General features: G+C 47.7%; 1 protein-coding gene across 6 annotated transcripts in view; it reads left to right on the forward strand.

Moving 5' to 3' along the window:
• LOC110500336 (cyclin-dependent kinase 17) overlaps positions 1 to 16,321 on the forward strand; it is a 65,951-nt gene that overhangs the window by 33,595 nt on the left and 16,035 nt on the right. For all 6 annotated transcript variants that reach the window (XM_036959818.1, XM_036959829.1, XM_036959786.1 and 3 more), the window contains exons 4-6: positions 516 to 649; positions 15,214 to 15,339; positions 16,118 to 16,174. In XM_036959818.1, coding sequence (XP_036815713.1) covers positions 516 to 649; positions 15,214 to 15,339; positions 16,118 to 16,174 — 317 coding nt within the window. The remainder of the gene's footprint in view (positions 1 to 515; positions 650 to 15,213; positions 15,340 to 16,117; positions 16,175 to 16,321) is intronic.

Below are 16,321 nucleotides of genomic sequence, written 5' to 3' on the forward strand. Positions count from 1 at the left end.
CTCTCTGTTTCATACCTCTCCCCCTCCTCTCCTCTCTCTCATACCTCTCCTCTCTCTCATACCTCTCCCCTCTCTCATACCTCTCCCCCTCCTCTCTCCTCTCTCTCATACCTCTCCCCTCTCTCATACCTCTCCCCCTCCTCTCTCCTCTCTCTCATACCTCTCCCCTCCTCTCTCCTCTCTCTCATACCTCTCCCCCTCCTCTCTCCTCTCTCTCATACCTCTCCCCCTCCTCTCTCCTCTCTGTTTCATACCTCTCCCCCTCCTCTCTCCTCTCTCTCATACCTCTCCCCCTCCTCTCTCCTCTCTCTGTTTCATACCTCTCCCCCTCCTCTCTCCTCTCTCTGTTTCATACCTCTCGTCCCGCTCTCCCCCTCCTCTCTCCTCTCTCTCTTTCATACCTCTCGTCTCTCTCTCTCTCTCTCTCTCTCCTCTCTCCTCTCTCCTCTCTCTCCTCTCTCCTCTCTCTCCTCTCTCTCTGTTTTGTCCCACTCTCCCCCTCTCTCCTCTCTTAGACATCGTCCATGAGAATATGAAGATGGGTTCTGATGGAGAGAGTGACCAGGCATCAGGGACCAGCTCAGATGAGGTTCAGTCTCCCACAGGGGTGTGTCTGAGGAACAGGGGCAACCGACGCATCTCTGCAGAGGTACGTCTAGCTCACGGTCTGACCCACCTTCATCAGAGGTACGTCTAGCTCACGGTCTGACCCACCTTCATCAGAGGTACGTCTAGCTCACGGTTTGACCCACCTTCATCAGAGGTACGTCTAGCTCACGGTCTGACCCACCTTCATCAGAGGTACGTCTAGCTCACGGTCTGACCCACCTTCATCAGAGGTACGTCTAGCTCACGGTCTGACCCACCTTCATCAGAGGTACGTCTAGCTCACGGTCTGACCCACCTTCATCAGAGGTACGTCTAGCTCACGGTCTGACCCACCTTCATCAGAGGTACGTCTAGCTCACGGTTTGACCCACCTTCATCAGAGGTACGTCTAGCTCACGGTCTGACCCACCTTCATCAGAGGTACGTCTAGCTCACGGTCTGACCCACCTTCATCAGAGGTACGTCTAGCTCACGGTCTGACCCACCTTCATCAGAGGTACGTCTAGCTCACGGTCTGACCCACCTTCATCAGAGGTACGTCTAGCTCACGGTCTGACCCACCTTCATCAGAGGTACGTCTAGCTCACGGTCTGACCCACCTTCATCAGAGGTACGTCTAGCTCACGGTCTGACCCACCTTCATCAGAGGTACGTCTAGCTCACGGTCTGACCCACCTTCATCAGAGGTACGTCTAGCTCACGGTCTGACCCACCTTCATCAGAGGTACGTCTAGCTCACGGTTTGACCCACCTTCACCTCTCCATCCCTTCACCACCCATTCCAGGGTGGAGACGGATCGGAAGGTTTTTTTGTCAGAGGCGTTCAACTACTTTTGGAGGACAATGGAAGTTTAGGGGGGAGATCCATCTTTATTAAACCAGGTCAAAATTTGTTTTGGCGTGTAACAGATTTCTATTCAACTTCCACTGTCCTCCATGAGTGACTCGCTATCTCTCTCACACGCATTTCATTCCTCACCTCACGTACCCGTGGTCACGTACACTCACTGGCCAGTTTATTAGGTACACCCCCCACCCCCAATTCTCGGGAATTGATGGCTCCTACAGGCAGTGAGTCATGTGACCGTGGTTTGCTACTCTGAGTCCGGAGTCGCCTCTTCATTGTTGACGTTGAGACTACTATTTAATGAAGCTTCCAGTTGAGAACTTGTGAGGCGTCTGTTTCTCAAACTATACTGGTTAAACTCGACACTCTAATATACTTGTCCTCTTGCTCCATTGTGCACCGGGGCCTCCCACTCCTCTTTGTACGAGGTCTTCAGTTTCTTGAGAATATCTCGCATGGAAATAGCCTTCATTTCTCAGAACAAGTATAAACTGAAGAGTTTCAGAATAAATGTATTTGTTTCTGGCCATTTTGAGCCTGTAATCAAACCCACAAATGATGATGCTCCAGATACTCAACTAGTCAGTTTTATTGCTTCTTTAATCAGAACAACAGTTTTCAGCTGTGCTAATATAATTGCAAAAGGTTTTTCTAATGATCAATTAGCCTTTTAAAATGACAAACTTGGATTAACTAACACAACATGCCATTGAAACATAGGAGTGATGGTTGCTGATAATGGGCCTCTGTACGCCTATGTAGATATTCCTTAAAAAATCGGCCATTTCCAACTACAAGAGTCATTTACAACATTAACAATGTCTACGGTATATTTCTGAACAATTCAATGTTATTTTAATGGACAAATGTACATTTCTAAGTGACCCCAAACTTTTTAACGTGTGCGTGCGCACACTCCACTGGTCAAAGGTTCTAGAACACCTAGTCATTCCAGGGTTTTCTTTTGTTTTACTATTTTCTACATTGTAGGATAATAGTGAAGATATCAAAACTATGAAATAACACATATGGACTCTTCATGTAGTAACCAAAAAAATGTTAAACAAATCAAAATAAATTTGAGATTTGTCAAATAGCCCCCCTTTGCCTTGATGACAGCTTTGCACAATCTTGGCATTCTCTCAACCAGCTTCACCTGGAATGCTTTTCCAACTGTCTTGAAGGAGTTCCCACACATGCTGAGCAATTGTTGGCTGCTTTTCCTTCACTCTGCGGTCCGAATCTTTACCGTGAAATGCTTAATTACAAGCCCTTAACCAACAGTGCAGAAAATACTTACCAAGTAGACTAAAATTAAAAGTTATAATAAAAAGTAACACAATAAGAATAACAATGTCAAGGCTATATACAGGGGGCACCGGTATGCAGGGGTACAGGCTAGTTGAGGTAATCTGTACATGTAGGTGGAGGTGAAGTGACTATGCATAGGTAACAAACAAACAGCGAGTAGCAGCAGTGTACAAAAGGGAGGGGGGTCAATGTAAATTGTGTGGTGGCAGTTTTCTGAATTGTTCAGCAGTCTTATGGCTTGGCGGTAGAAGCTGTTGAGTCTTTTGGTCATAGACTTTGCGCAGTCTATAACTTGGGTGACTGGAGTCTCTGACAATGTTATGGGCTTTCCTCTGACACGCCTATTATATAGGTCCTGGATGGCAGGAAGCTTGGCCCCAGTGATGTACTGGGCCGTTTGCACTACCCTCTATAGCGCCTTTCGGTCAGATGCCGAGCAGTTGCCACACCAGGTGGTGATGCAACCGTTCAGGATGCTCTCAATGGTTAGCTGTAGAACCTTTTGAGGATCTGGGGACCCATGCCAAATCTTTTCAGTCTCCTGAGGTGGAAAAGGTTTTGTCGTGCCCTCTTCACGACTGTCTTGGTATGTTTGGACCGTGATAGTTTGTTGGTGATGTGGACACCAAGGAACTGGAAACTCTCAACCCACTCCACTACAGCCCCGTTGATGTTAATGGGGGCCTGTTCGGCCCGCCTTTTCCTGTAGTCCACGATCATCTCCTTAGTCTTGCTCACATTGAGGGAGAGGTTGTTGCCTCCTCCTTCTAGGCTGTCTCATAGTTGTCGGTCATCAGGCCTACCACTGTTGTGGCATCAGCAAACTTAATGATGGTGTTGGAGTCGTGTTTGGCCACGCAGTCGTGGGTGAACAGGGAATACAGGAGGGGACTAAGTACACAAGCCTTGAGGGGCCCCAGTGTTAAGGATCATCGTGGCAGACGTGTTGTCGTCTACTTTTACCACCTGGGGGTGGCCCTTCAGGAAGTCCAGGATCCAGTTGCAAAGGGAGGTATTTTGTTCCAGAGTCCTTAGTGATGAACTTTGTGGGCACTAGGGTGTTGAACGCTGAGCTGTAGTCAATGAACAGAATTCTCACATAGGTGTTCCTTTTGTCCAGGTGAGAAAGGGCTGTGTGGAGTGCGATTGTGATTGTGTCATCTGTGGATCTGTTGGGGCGATTGGAGTGGGTCTAGGGTGTCCAGGAGGATGCTGTTGATATGAGCCATGACCAGAATTTCAAAGCACTTCATATGGCTACCGACATGAATGCCACGGGTCGGTAATCATTTAGGCAGGTTAGCTTTGTTCCTTGGGCACAGGGACTATGGTGGTCTGCTTGAAACATGTAGGTATTACAGACTCGGTCAGGGAGAGGTTTAAAATGTCAGTGATGACACTTGACAGTTGGTTTGCGCATGCTTTGAGTACACGTCCTGGTATTCCGTCTGGCCCAGTGGCTTTGTAAATGTTGACCTGTTTTAAAAGTTTTGTTCACATCGGCTACCGAGAGCGTTATCACACAGTCATCCAGAACAGCTGGTGCTCTCATGCATGCTTCAGTGTTGCTTGCCTCGAAGCAAGCATAAAAGGCATTTAGCTCGTCTGGTAGGCTCTGGGCAGCTGGCGTCTGGGTTTCTCTTTGTAGTCCGTAATAGTTTTCAAGCCCTGCCTCATCCGACAAGCGTCAGATTCAATCTTAATCATGTATTGACGCTTTGCTTGTTTGATATTTCGTCTGATGGCATACCGGGATTTCTTATAAGCGTCCGGATTAGTCTCCCGCTCCTTGAAAGCGTAATCTCTAGCCTTTAGCTCGGTGCGGATGTTGCCTGTAATCCATGGCTTCTGGTTGGGATATGTACGTACAGTCACTGTGGGGATGACGTCATTGATGCACTTATTGTTGAAGCCGATGACTGAGCTGGTGTATTCCTCAATGCCATTGGATAAATCCCGGAACATATTCCAGTCTATGCTCAATGGTATTGAGATCCGGGCTCTTCGCTGGCCATGGCAGAGCACTGACATTCCTGTCTTGCAGAAATCACGCACAGAACGAGCAGTATGGCTGGTGGCATTGTCATGCTGGAGGGTCATGTCAGGATGAGCCTGCAGGAAGGGTACCACATGAGGGAGTTGGATGTCTTTCTTTTAACGCACAGCATTGAGATTGCCTGCAATGACAACAAGCTCAGTCCGATGATGCTTTGACACACTGCCCCAGACCATGACGGACCCTCCACCTCCAAATCGATCCCGCTCCAAAGTACATGCCTCGGTCTAACGCTCATTCCTTTGACGATAAACGCAAATCCGACCATCACCCCTGATGAGACAAAACTTTGGCTCGTCAGGGAAGAGCACTTTTTTCCAGTCCTGTCTGGTCCAGCGACGGTGGGTTTGTGCCCATAGGCGATGTTGTTACCTGTGATGTCTGGTGAGGACCTGCCTTACAACACATCTGCAGTCCTCATGCCTCCTTGCAGCATGCCAAAGGCACGTTCACGCAGATGAGCAGGGACCCTGGGCATCTTTCCTTTGTTGTTTTTCAGAGTCAGTAGAAAGGCCTCTTTAGTGTCCTAAGTTGTCATAACTGTGACCTTAATTGCCTACCATCTGTAAGCTGTTAGTGTCTTAACGACCGTTCCACAGGTGCATGTCCTTTAATTGTCTATGGTTCATTGAACAAGTATGGGAAGCAGTGTTTTTAAACCCTTTACAATGACACACACACACACACACACACACACACACACGACAGCATCATTGTTTATCATCAAACTAGTATCCTAGTATATATATATATACTATATATTATATATATATATATATATATATATATATATAATATATAGTATATATTTATACTAGGATACTAGTTTGATGATAAACAATGATGCTGTCGTGTGTGTGTGTGTGTGTGTGTGTGTGTGTGTGTGTGTGTGTGTGTGTGTCATTGTAAATATACTAGTATAGAATCTAAATCTTACTACTGTAAATCTAGCTTTGGAAGACAAACTGTGAAGGGCATGTGATGTCCACTAGGGAAAGGGATTGGTTGTCTTCCAGAAAAGTACCGAGCAACGAGGCCTGCCTTGGGAACAACAAAACAGAAGAGAAAAACCAATGGGTGTTTTTTTTTCTTTTCACAATTGGCATTCACAACATCAAAAACCTGAAGTAAAACTTTCCACATGGTGTTTATGCTTTCATATACTGTGCATATTGACACAGACCACTGCATTATCTACAGAGAGGTTTGAGTCTGCTAGATACCTACACGTTCCTTACTGTACATATTGACACAGACCACTGCATTATCTACAGAGAGGTTTGAGTCTGCTAGAAACCTACACGTTCCTTACTGTGCATATTGACACAGACCACTGCATTATCTACAGAGAGGTTTGAGTCTGCTAGAAACCTACACGTTCCTTACTGTGCATATTGACACAGACCACTGCATTATCTACAGAGAGGTTTGAGTCTGCTAGATACCTACCTACACGTTCCTTACTGTGCATATTGACACAGACCACTGCATTATCTACAGAGAGGTTTGAGTCTGCTAGAAACCTACATGTTCCTTACTGTGCATATTGACACAGACCACTGCATTATCTACAGAGAGGTTTGAGTCTGCTAGATACCTACACGTTCCTTACTGTGCATATTGACACAGACCACTGCATTATCTACAGAGAGGTTTGAGTCTGCTAGATACCTACACGTTCCGTACTGTGCATATTGACACAGACCACTGCATTATCTACAGAGAGGTTTGAGTCTGCTAGAAACCTACATGTTCCTTACTGTGCATATTGACACAGACCACTGCATTATCTACAGAGAGGTTTGAGTCTGCTAGAAACCTACATGCTCCTTACACAGGAACGTGAAACCCCACAAACAACACCTCTCTTCCTCTCTGGTTTTCTCTCTTTTCATTCACCCTCTCTTTCTCTCTCTTTATTTCTCTCTTCCAGCCTCCCTCCCCTTCTCTCTGACTCTGCTAGCTAGATAGCTCTCCCCATGCTGCCTCCTGTAGGCGATCCACAATTCGCCAGTTAGCTCCTGTTCAGAGCCACTCCCTACAGAGTCCTGCTTTGTGTGTTTTGGAACGCGCTGTTTGATTGACCCCCTCCAGAGCACCACAGCTTCAGCCCAGAGCACCACAGCTTCAGCCCAGAGCACCACAGCTTCAGCCCAGAGCACCACAGCTTCAGCCCAGAGCACCACAGCTTCAGCCCAGAGCACCACAGCTTCAGCCCAGAGCACCACAGCTTCAGCCCAGAGCACCACAGCTTCAGCCCAGAGCACCACAGCTTCAGCCCAGAGCACCACAGCTTCAGCCCAGAGCACCACAGCTTCAGCCCAGAGCACCACAGCTTCAGCCCAGAGCACCACAGCTTCAGCCCAGAGCACCACAGCTTCAGCCCAGAGCACCACAACACATCCCATCACATGCCTGATGAGTATTGACACATTTCCTTTAGCACACAGGGAGAGGGAAGGAGCTCCACATACCAGTAGTCAGAGGTGGGACCAAGTCATTGTTTTACAAGTCACAAGTAAGTCTCAAGTCTTAGCACTCAAGTCCCAAGTCAAGACAGGCAAGTCCGAGTCAAGACCATGAAGTTTCAAGTCCTAAACGAGTCATAATGTGCTCTTCACCATTCATTACCATTTCATATTTTTAACAAGAGTAATAGTTAGTATATTACATTTACGCAAATTATGAGTGCTTTTTATAAATATCTATATACTCATTACTTTCTAAATTAAATCGACTATTGAGGATCGCTATGGGGCGCAATCAAGTGGTGTAGGCTTGTACACAATCCCAACCTTAACACACACACTTTCTATGTGGTTACAGTAGGCTAACATATGTCAATGGTTTTAGGAACAGCAGTAACATCAGGCAGGATTTAGGCTACCAACTGTCTAGCCAGTTGTAGCTCAATCCAGTTGTAGCTCAATCTTGTAGCTCAATCTTGGGTGCAATGATCACGTTCCCGCACTGACTGACTGTGTGGAGGCTCATTGATTTAACGTTACGTTAGCCTACATGATACACCAGTAAAGTAATAAAATATATAGCTGTCGGCTGTATTAGCCACGACTTACTGTTATTTGTGCAGCTTCAAATGTCGAAGAAAGTTTGAAATTGTTGTTCCTCCGTCTGTCATTTTCTTCCCGCATGTTTTGTACGTTGCAACATTTTTTGGGGTTGATACAGCATCGTCTTTATATCCGAAAATAATACTTTTGGAGGTCATCTTTCCAAGGGCTCCATCTGAATTCACCCGCCGACGTTCCTCTTCACCGTCACTCACAACTGTTTCTCAGCTGGCACAATTTGATTGGCTGCTGTCCGATTCAAACTGTAATCCGTTAAATGAAGAGTTGATGCGCTGCACACTTTTTAATAGCATCATTTTTAATATTTGGGCTTGGGGAGGGTCGGGGAGGCTTGGGGAGGGTCGGGGAGGGTCGGGGAGGGTCGGGGAGGCTTGGGGGTGGTTGGGGAGGGTCGGGGAGGCTTGGGGAGGCTTGGGGAGGGTCGGGAGGCTTGGGGAGGCTTGGGGAGGCTTGGGGACGGTATCAAAGTCAGGTTGAGTCAAAAGGCTCAAGTCCAAGTCAAGTCACGAGTCATTGGTGTCAAAGTCGAGTTGCAAGTCATCATATTTGTGACTTGAGTCCACACCTCTGCTAGTAGCCGTTCTGTCCCACTGTTCCATCAATAACTGTCAATACAGTAGACACTGCTGTACTGGGGCCTTTTTCAGCAGCACGCCTGGGGCCTTTCACACGATCCATATAACAACGCGCCTGGAGCCTATCACATCCTAGACATCCAGCTCCTCCTGGAGACTGGGCCCTATCACACGGTCCATATACCAGCTCTCCTGGAGCCTGGGCCCTATCACACGGTCCATATACCAGCTCTCCTGGAGCCTGGGCCCTATCACACGGTCCATATACCAGCTCTCCTGGAGCCTGGGCCCTATCACACGGTCCATATACCAGGGCTCCTGGAGCCTGGGCCCTATCACACGGTCCATATACCAGGTTTTGGAGCCTGGGCCCTATCACACGGTCCAAATACCAGCTCTCCTGGAGCCTAGGCCCTATCACATGGTCCATATACCAGGGCTCCTGGGCCCTATCACGCGGTCCATATACCAGGGCTCCTGGAGCCTTGGCCTTATCACACGGTCCATATACCAGGGCTCCTGGAGCCTGGGCCCTATCACACGGTCCATATACCAGGGCTCCTGGAGCCTGGGCCCTATCACACGGTCCATATACCAGGGCTCCTGGAGCCTGGGCCCTATCACACGGTCCATATACCAGGGCTCCTGGAGCCTGGGACCTATCACGCGGTCCATATACCAGGGCTCCTGGAGCCTGGGCCCTATCACACGGTCCATATACCAGGGCTCCTGGAGCCTGGGCCCTATCACACGGTCCATATACCAGGGCTCCTGGAGCCTGGGCCCTATCACACGGTCCATATACCAGGGCTCCTGGAGCCTGGGCTCTATCACACGGTCCATATACCAGGGCTCCTGGGACCTATCACGCGGTCCATATACCAGCTCTCCTGGTGAAGTTGCCCCTAAAGTTCAGAGGAGAATCGAACTGTATCGTCCATTCTGAATATGTATATTTTCCTTTGCCGTTACCATACAATAATGATTACAACATTATACCCACTATAACTTTTAAACAGTGGACCTGACATACTGAAGGGATTCCCCGAACTCTCTGACTGAGCCTCCTCTGTGTCTGCGGTCAGTCAGTTACAGTAGTATTATATAGTCCTGTAGTCTACAGAGGAAACATGGCTGTTCTGTTGTCAGTAGTATTATATTGTCCTGTAGTGGTAAGTAGACTAGAGGATACATGGCTGTTCTGGGATTACATCACTGTATGGGATTACACAATGTAATACGTTCCAGATGGGCCCCGTTGTACAGGATTAGGACCGGATGATTGGACAACTGTAGAGGGGGAAGGGGTTCAGAGGTCAGCTGACGGATAACACCCCCCCCCCCCCCCCTCCCCGATATCGCCAATCCTGGCACTGGAGGGACATAGACCAATAGGATTCCGTAGCTCAAGGTAGATAGACCAATAGGATTTCTTAATTTAAACAAAGAAAACATCAATCCAGTAATAGCAGCAATAACACTTACCTATGCTGCTACTCTATCAACATACTGTATAAAGCATGATTCAACATCCCCCTAGTTACACAACTACACAACCAAAAGGCAGATGAGACCATGGTCGCATTCCAGACAGAAACAGAAAGGGCAGAGCCGGCAGCGGGGGCAGAGCCGGCAGCGGGGGCAGAGCCGGCAGCGGGGGCAGAGCCGGCAGCGGGGGCAGAGCCGGCAGCGGGGGCAGAGCCGGCAGCGTGGGCAGAGCCGGCAGCGTGGGCAGAGCCGGCAGCGTGGGCAGAGCCGGCAGCGTGGGCAGAGCCGGCAGCGGGGGCAGAGCCGGCAGCGGGGGCAGAGCCGGCAGCGGGGGCAGAGCCGGCAGCGGGGGCAGAGCCGGCAGGGTCGATAGTAGATAGTTGTTGGTTCTTTCAGCACTAGAAAGATCATGTAAAACAGACTTTTATATGTGCTGTCTGGACGGGGTCAATCATATATTTAGACACTGGAGAAAACCATTTGATAGTTCAGGGTTGCATAAACCCAGTTTCCCACTGTTACTTCAGCATTGCCTCAGAAAGGGTGGGAGTGGATTTTAAACAGCCAGAGAGATTAACATCCAGTAATCTAACCAACAGAGGAAATGCATTAAGAGGTGTGTGTGTGTGTGTGTGTGTGTGCGCGTTTCTGTTTCTATATAACAAGCCATCAAGCTCATGTTTTAGGACAGGTTTCCTCGGGGGATAAGGTCATGATCCCATGTCTGTTACACAGCCTCAGGCATACCATTTATAACGTGTACACACACACACACACACACACACAGTACTCTCTGTTAGATAATGGAGTCCTAGGTGGGCTGTTCATGAGGCTAGAAGCAACTGTTGTAAAATAATAATAGTGTAACAACCCTGGGTTTATAAGCGCGGAAATCGACTCCGGAGCATGAGGAGCACGCAGAAGCAGGCTTTTGCGGCACAGTCGATAGCGCGTAGAACCTCGGGTTCAAAGGTTGAGGGTTCAAGACCTGCTCCCTGCCTGTTTCATTACAATATATTCCATTTAGCAGACGCTTTTATGCCAAGCACTTAGTCATGCATGCATACATTTTACAAATGGGTGATCCCAGGAATCGAACCCAAAACCCTGGCATTACAAGTGCCGTACTAACTGAGCTACCAAGAGTCCAAGGATCTCCCCCAGGATTTAGTTTAGGGTCTCCTCTACTCTGTTTAGTTTAGGGTCCGCAGTATTGGTTTAGAGTTGACTCTGTTTACCTAAGGTCTAGATTTTCATTAGCATGTTACCTAGCTGTTTTCACTGTCTCTCTCTCTCTCTCTCTCTCTCTCTCTCTCTCTCTCTCTCTCTCTCTCTCTCTCTCTCTCTCTCTCTCTCTCTCTCTCTCTCTCTCTCTCTCTCTCTCTCTCTCTCTCTCTCTCTCTCTCTCTCTCTCTCTCTCTCTCTCTCTCTCTCTCTCTCTCTCTCTCTCTCTCTCTCTCTCTCTCTCTCTCTCTCTCTCTCTCTCTCTCTCTCTCTCTCTCTCTCTCTCTCTCTCTCTCTCTCTCTCTTCCTCTCTCTCTCTCTTCCTCTCTCTCTCTCTCTCTCTCTCTTCCTCTCTCTCTCTCTCTCTCTCTCTCTCTCTCTCTCTCTCTCTCTCTCTCTCTCTCTCTCTCTCTCTCTCTCTCTCTCTCTCTCTCTCTCTCTCTCTCTCTCTCTCTCTCTCTCTCTCTCTCAATTCAATTTGCTTTATTGGCATGGCGTAACAATGTACATATTACCAAAGCTTATTTTGGATATTTACAATATGAAAATAATAAGAATCAACATTGTCAACGGGACAACAATAACCAAGGGTCAAAATAACCATACATTTAACAATAACAATAAGCATACAGTAGAGGACATGTGCAGGTTGATTGGTTTGTCAGACACTGTCCCTCATCTTATGGCAGGCAGCAATGTAGTGCGCTGCCAACCCACAGCTCTCTGCGTCCTCCCCCAACAGCACGGGTAGCCTATCCTCATCAGAGAGGTCTTTGAAACCTTGAATAAGGGTTTCAAATTTGGGGAAATGACACTCTCTCTAATTGTTTTATATTTTTTACATTTTGTCAGGAAATGCAGCTCCGTCTCAGGTTCTGCTGTGGTGCAGTGGTTGCACAGCCTTTCCTCTACAGGGAGCCAGGTTCTGCTGTGGTGCAGTGGTTGCACAGCCTTTCCTCTACAGGGAGCCAGGCTTTCCTGTGTCTACCCTTCTCAATGACAAGGCTGTGCTCACTGAGCCTGTACTTTGTCAAGGTTTTTCTAAGGTTTTGATCAGTAATCATTGTCAAATAGTTAGCCATGGTGTGCTGTCGATTTATGGCCAGATAGCACTGTGCTTGTGTTTCCCAATAAGCAATGTCGTTTTGAGTGTGTTGTAATTGGTTTTTTTCTGATTGATGGGATGTTCTGGTCCTGAGGATTCAGTGTGTTAGTAGAACAGGTTTGTGAACTCAGGACCAGCTGGATGAGGGGACTGAGGATTCAGTGTGTTAGTAGAACAGGTTTGTGAACTCAGGACCAGCTGGATGAGGGGACTGAGGATTCAGTGTGTTAGTAGAACAGGTTTGTGAACTCAGGACCAGCTGGATGAGGGGACTGAGGATTCAGTGTGTTAGTAGAACAGGTTTGTGAACTCAGGACCAGCTGGATGAGGGGACTGAGGATTCAGTGTGTTAGTAGAACAGGTTTGTGAACTCAGGACCAGCTGGATGAGGGGACTGAGGATTCAGTGTGTTAGTAGAACAGGTTTGTGAACTCAGGACCAGCTGGATGAGGGGACTGAGGATTCAGTGTGTTAGTAGAACAGGTTTGTGAACTCAGGACCAGCTGGATGAGGGGACTGAGGATTCAGTGTGTTAGTAGAACAGGTTTGTGAACTCAGGACCAGCTGGATGAGGGGACTGAGGATTCAGTGTGTTAGTAGAACAGGTTTGTGAACTCAGGACCAGCTGGATGAGGGGACTGAGGATTCAGTGTGTTAGTAGAACAGGTTTGTGAACTCAGGACCAGCTGGATGAGGGGACTGAGGATTCAGTGTGTTAGTAGAACAGGTTTGTGAACTCAGGACCAGCTGGATGAGGGGACTGAGGATTCAGTGTGTTAGTAGAACAGGTTTGTGAACTCAGGACCAGCTGGATGAGGGGACTGAGGATTCAGTGTGTTAGTAGAACAGGTTTGTGAACTCAGGACCAGCTGGATGAGGGGACTGAGGATTCAGTGTGTTAGTAGAACAGGTTTGTGAACTCAGGACCAGCTGGATGAGGGGACTGAGGATTCAGTGTGTTAGTAGAACAGGTTTGTGAACTCAGGACCAGCTGGATGAGGGGACTGAGGCTTCAGTGTGTTAGTAGGACAGGTCTGTGAACTCAGGACCAGCTGGATGAGGGGACTGAGGCTTCAGTGTGTTAGTAGGACAGGTCTGTGAACTCAGGACCAGCTGGATGAGGGGACTGAGGATTCAGTGTGTTAGTAGAACAGGTTTGTGAACTCAGGACCAGCTGGATGAGGGGACTGAGGCTTCAGTGTGTTAGTAGGACAGGTCTGTGAACTCAGGACCAGCTGGATGAGGGGACTGAGGATTCAGTGTGTTAGTAGAACAGGTTTGTGAACTCAGGACCAGCTGGATGAGGGGACTGAGGATTCAGTGTGTTAGTAGAACAGGTTTGTGAACTCAGCCCCAGGACCAGCTGGATGAGGGGACTGAGGCTTCAGTGTGTTAGTAGAACAGGTTTGTGAACTCAGCCCCAGGACCAGCTGAATGAGGGGACTCTTTTCTTTGCTCAGCTCTTGGCATTACAGGGCTTGGTAATGATATGAGAGGGGGTCACTATTTTAGGTGTTTACAAATACTTAATTGCTCTTTTTTGAGTTCTTATTATTAGTGGATATTAACCTAATTCTGCCCTGCATGCGTTGTTTGTAGTTTTCCTCTGGACATGTAGGATACTCTTACAGAACTCTGCATATAGGGTTTCAATGGGGTGTTTGATCCATTTGATGAAATCTTGTTTTGCAAGTGGACCCCACACCTCGCTGCCATAAAGTGCAAGTGGTTCAATGACACATTAAATTCGTTTTTGCCAAATTTTAATAGGTATTTCAATTTGAATTTGTTTTTTAATGGTGTAGAATGCCCTGCGTGCTTTCTCTCTCAGTTCATTCACTGCCTCATTAAGGTGTCCATTTGAGCTTGTTTTTTAAACCTAAGTAATTGTAGTGTGTGCAGTACTCTATATATTTTGTACCAATTGAGAACTTTGGTCTAATTCCCTGAGATGTGGATCTTCTCTGGATAATCATTATTTGAGTCCTTTTGGGGTTTACTGCCAGGGCCCAGGTCTGGCAGTACTGCTCTAGCAGGTCCAGGCTCTGCTGTGGGTGACAGCAGGCATAGGTCATCTTTGAAGAGTAGGTATTTAACCTCTGAATTGTGTAGACTAACACCAAGGGCTGAGGATTTTTCTAGAGTAGTGGCCAATTCGTTGATGTAAATATTGAAGAGTGCAGGGCTCAGATGACAACCCTGGCGAAGGCCCCGCCTCTGGTTAAAGAATTCTGTTCTATCTCTTACCAATTTTAATGCTGCACGTATTGCCAGTATACATGGATTTAATTATGTCATATGTTTGACCCCCTACACCATGTTCAATAACTTTGTAGAACAGTCCTGTATGCCAAATAGAATCAAATGCTTTTTGGAAGTTGATAAAGCAAGCTTATATATTTTGGTGGACATGTTCATCTATCAGGGTGTGTAGGGTGTAAATATGATCAGTCATGCAATGTTTTGGTATAAATCCAAGTTGGCTTTTACTCATTGTGCTTATTAAGGAAGTTTAGCACTCTTACATTTATAATACTACAGAAAACCTTCCCCAGGTTACTGTTCACACACATTCCTCTGTAATTGTTAGGGTCAAATCTGTCTCCGTTCTTAAAGATTGGGGTTATGAGTCCTTGATTCCAGATGTCAGGGAAATAACCTACACTCAGGATCAAATTAAACAGTTTTTAATATAGCCAATTGAAAATTTTCACTAGTGAGTTTGAGCATCTCATTTAGAATGCCATCAGGTTAGCATGTTTTTTTAAATTTGTGGTCTTGAAGTTTCTTTTAGAGCTCCTGGTCAGTTATTGGGGAGTCCAGGAGTTTCTATCGCTCTCTCACTCCCTCTCTCACTCATTCTCTCTCTCGCGTGTGTGTGTGTGTGTGTGTGTGTGTGTGTGTAGGACCTGAACAAGCGTCTGTCCTTACCTGCTGACATCCGTATTCCAGATGGTTACCTGGAGAAACTACAGCTCACCAGCCCCTCCTTCGACCAGCCCCTCAGCCGCCGCTCCCGAAGAGCATCATTGGTGAGAGAGGGGGTGAGGGAGGGAGGGTGAGGGAGGGAGGGTGAGTAAGAGAGAGGGGGAGGGTGTGAGAGAGGGGGATGGTGTGAGAGAGGGAGGGTGAGTAAGAGAGGGGGGGCAGAGAAAGAGGGGGACAGAGAGGGAGGGTGAGAGGGAGGGTGAGGGAGGGAGGGAGGGTGAGGGAGGGAGGGAGGGTGAGGGAGGGAGGGAGGGTGGGTGAGTGAGGGTGAGAGGGGGGGGTGAGTAAGAGAGAGGGGGAGGGTGTGAGAGAGGGAGGGTGAGTAAGAGAGGGGGGGCAGAGAAAGAGGGGGACAGAGAGGGAGAGGGGGGGGGCGGAGAGGGGGATGGAGTGATGGACGGGGGGATGGACAGACGGACGGACAGAGAGAGGAAGACTGACAGAGAGAGCTCACGCCTGGTCTCCTCCACTCCCTGTTGTCTTCTGTTTACATCTCATCTCAGAATGGTCTGTGTCAGCACCACTGTGTGTGTTTATGCTGCTGCCTGTCAGGATGAGAATAGAGGAACGGTATGGTTCACTGTTCTGTTAAGCGAATCACATGCTTCCACTCACATGCACCAAACTGCCTCCTCCCTTTCACAACATCAAAGCCAATGTCAGATGAAATTACACCCAGTGGGACCAAATAGGGTACACACACACACACACACACACACGGCCGCCAGAAGGTTTTGTGAAATGTTTGTAGGTATAAGTCGGTCACTGTTAACAAGGACATGAACCTCATTAACATAAATGTTTATTCATCTTTTCTTTCAGTCTGAAATTGGATTCGGGAAGCTTGAGACATACATCAAACTGGACAAGTTAGGAGAGGTGTGTGTGATAGTTATTTGGGATGGAAGGTGATTTATAGATCAGTGATTCAATGCAGTCTAAATGTAATATAGTTCATCACATCATGATAATAATAACTCTGAATTTGGATCCTTCACCCCCCCCCCTCTCTCACCCCCCCTTCCC

Source organism: Oncorhynchus mykiss, chromosome 2 (genome assembly GCF_013265735.2).
Source record: "Oncorhynchus mykiss isolate Arlee chromosome 2, USDA_OmykA_1.1, whole genome shotgun sequence".
Taxonomy (NCBI): Eukaryota; Metazoa; Chordata; class Actinopteri; order Salmoniformes; family Salmonidae; genus Oncorhynchus; species Oncorhynchus mykiss.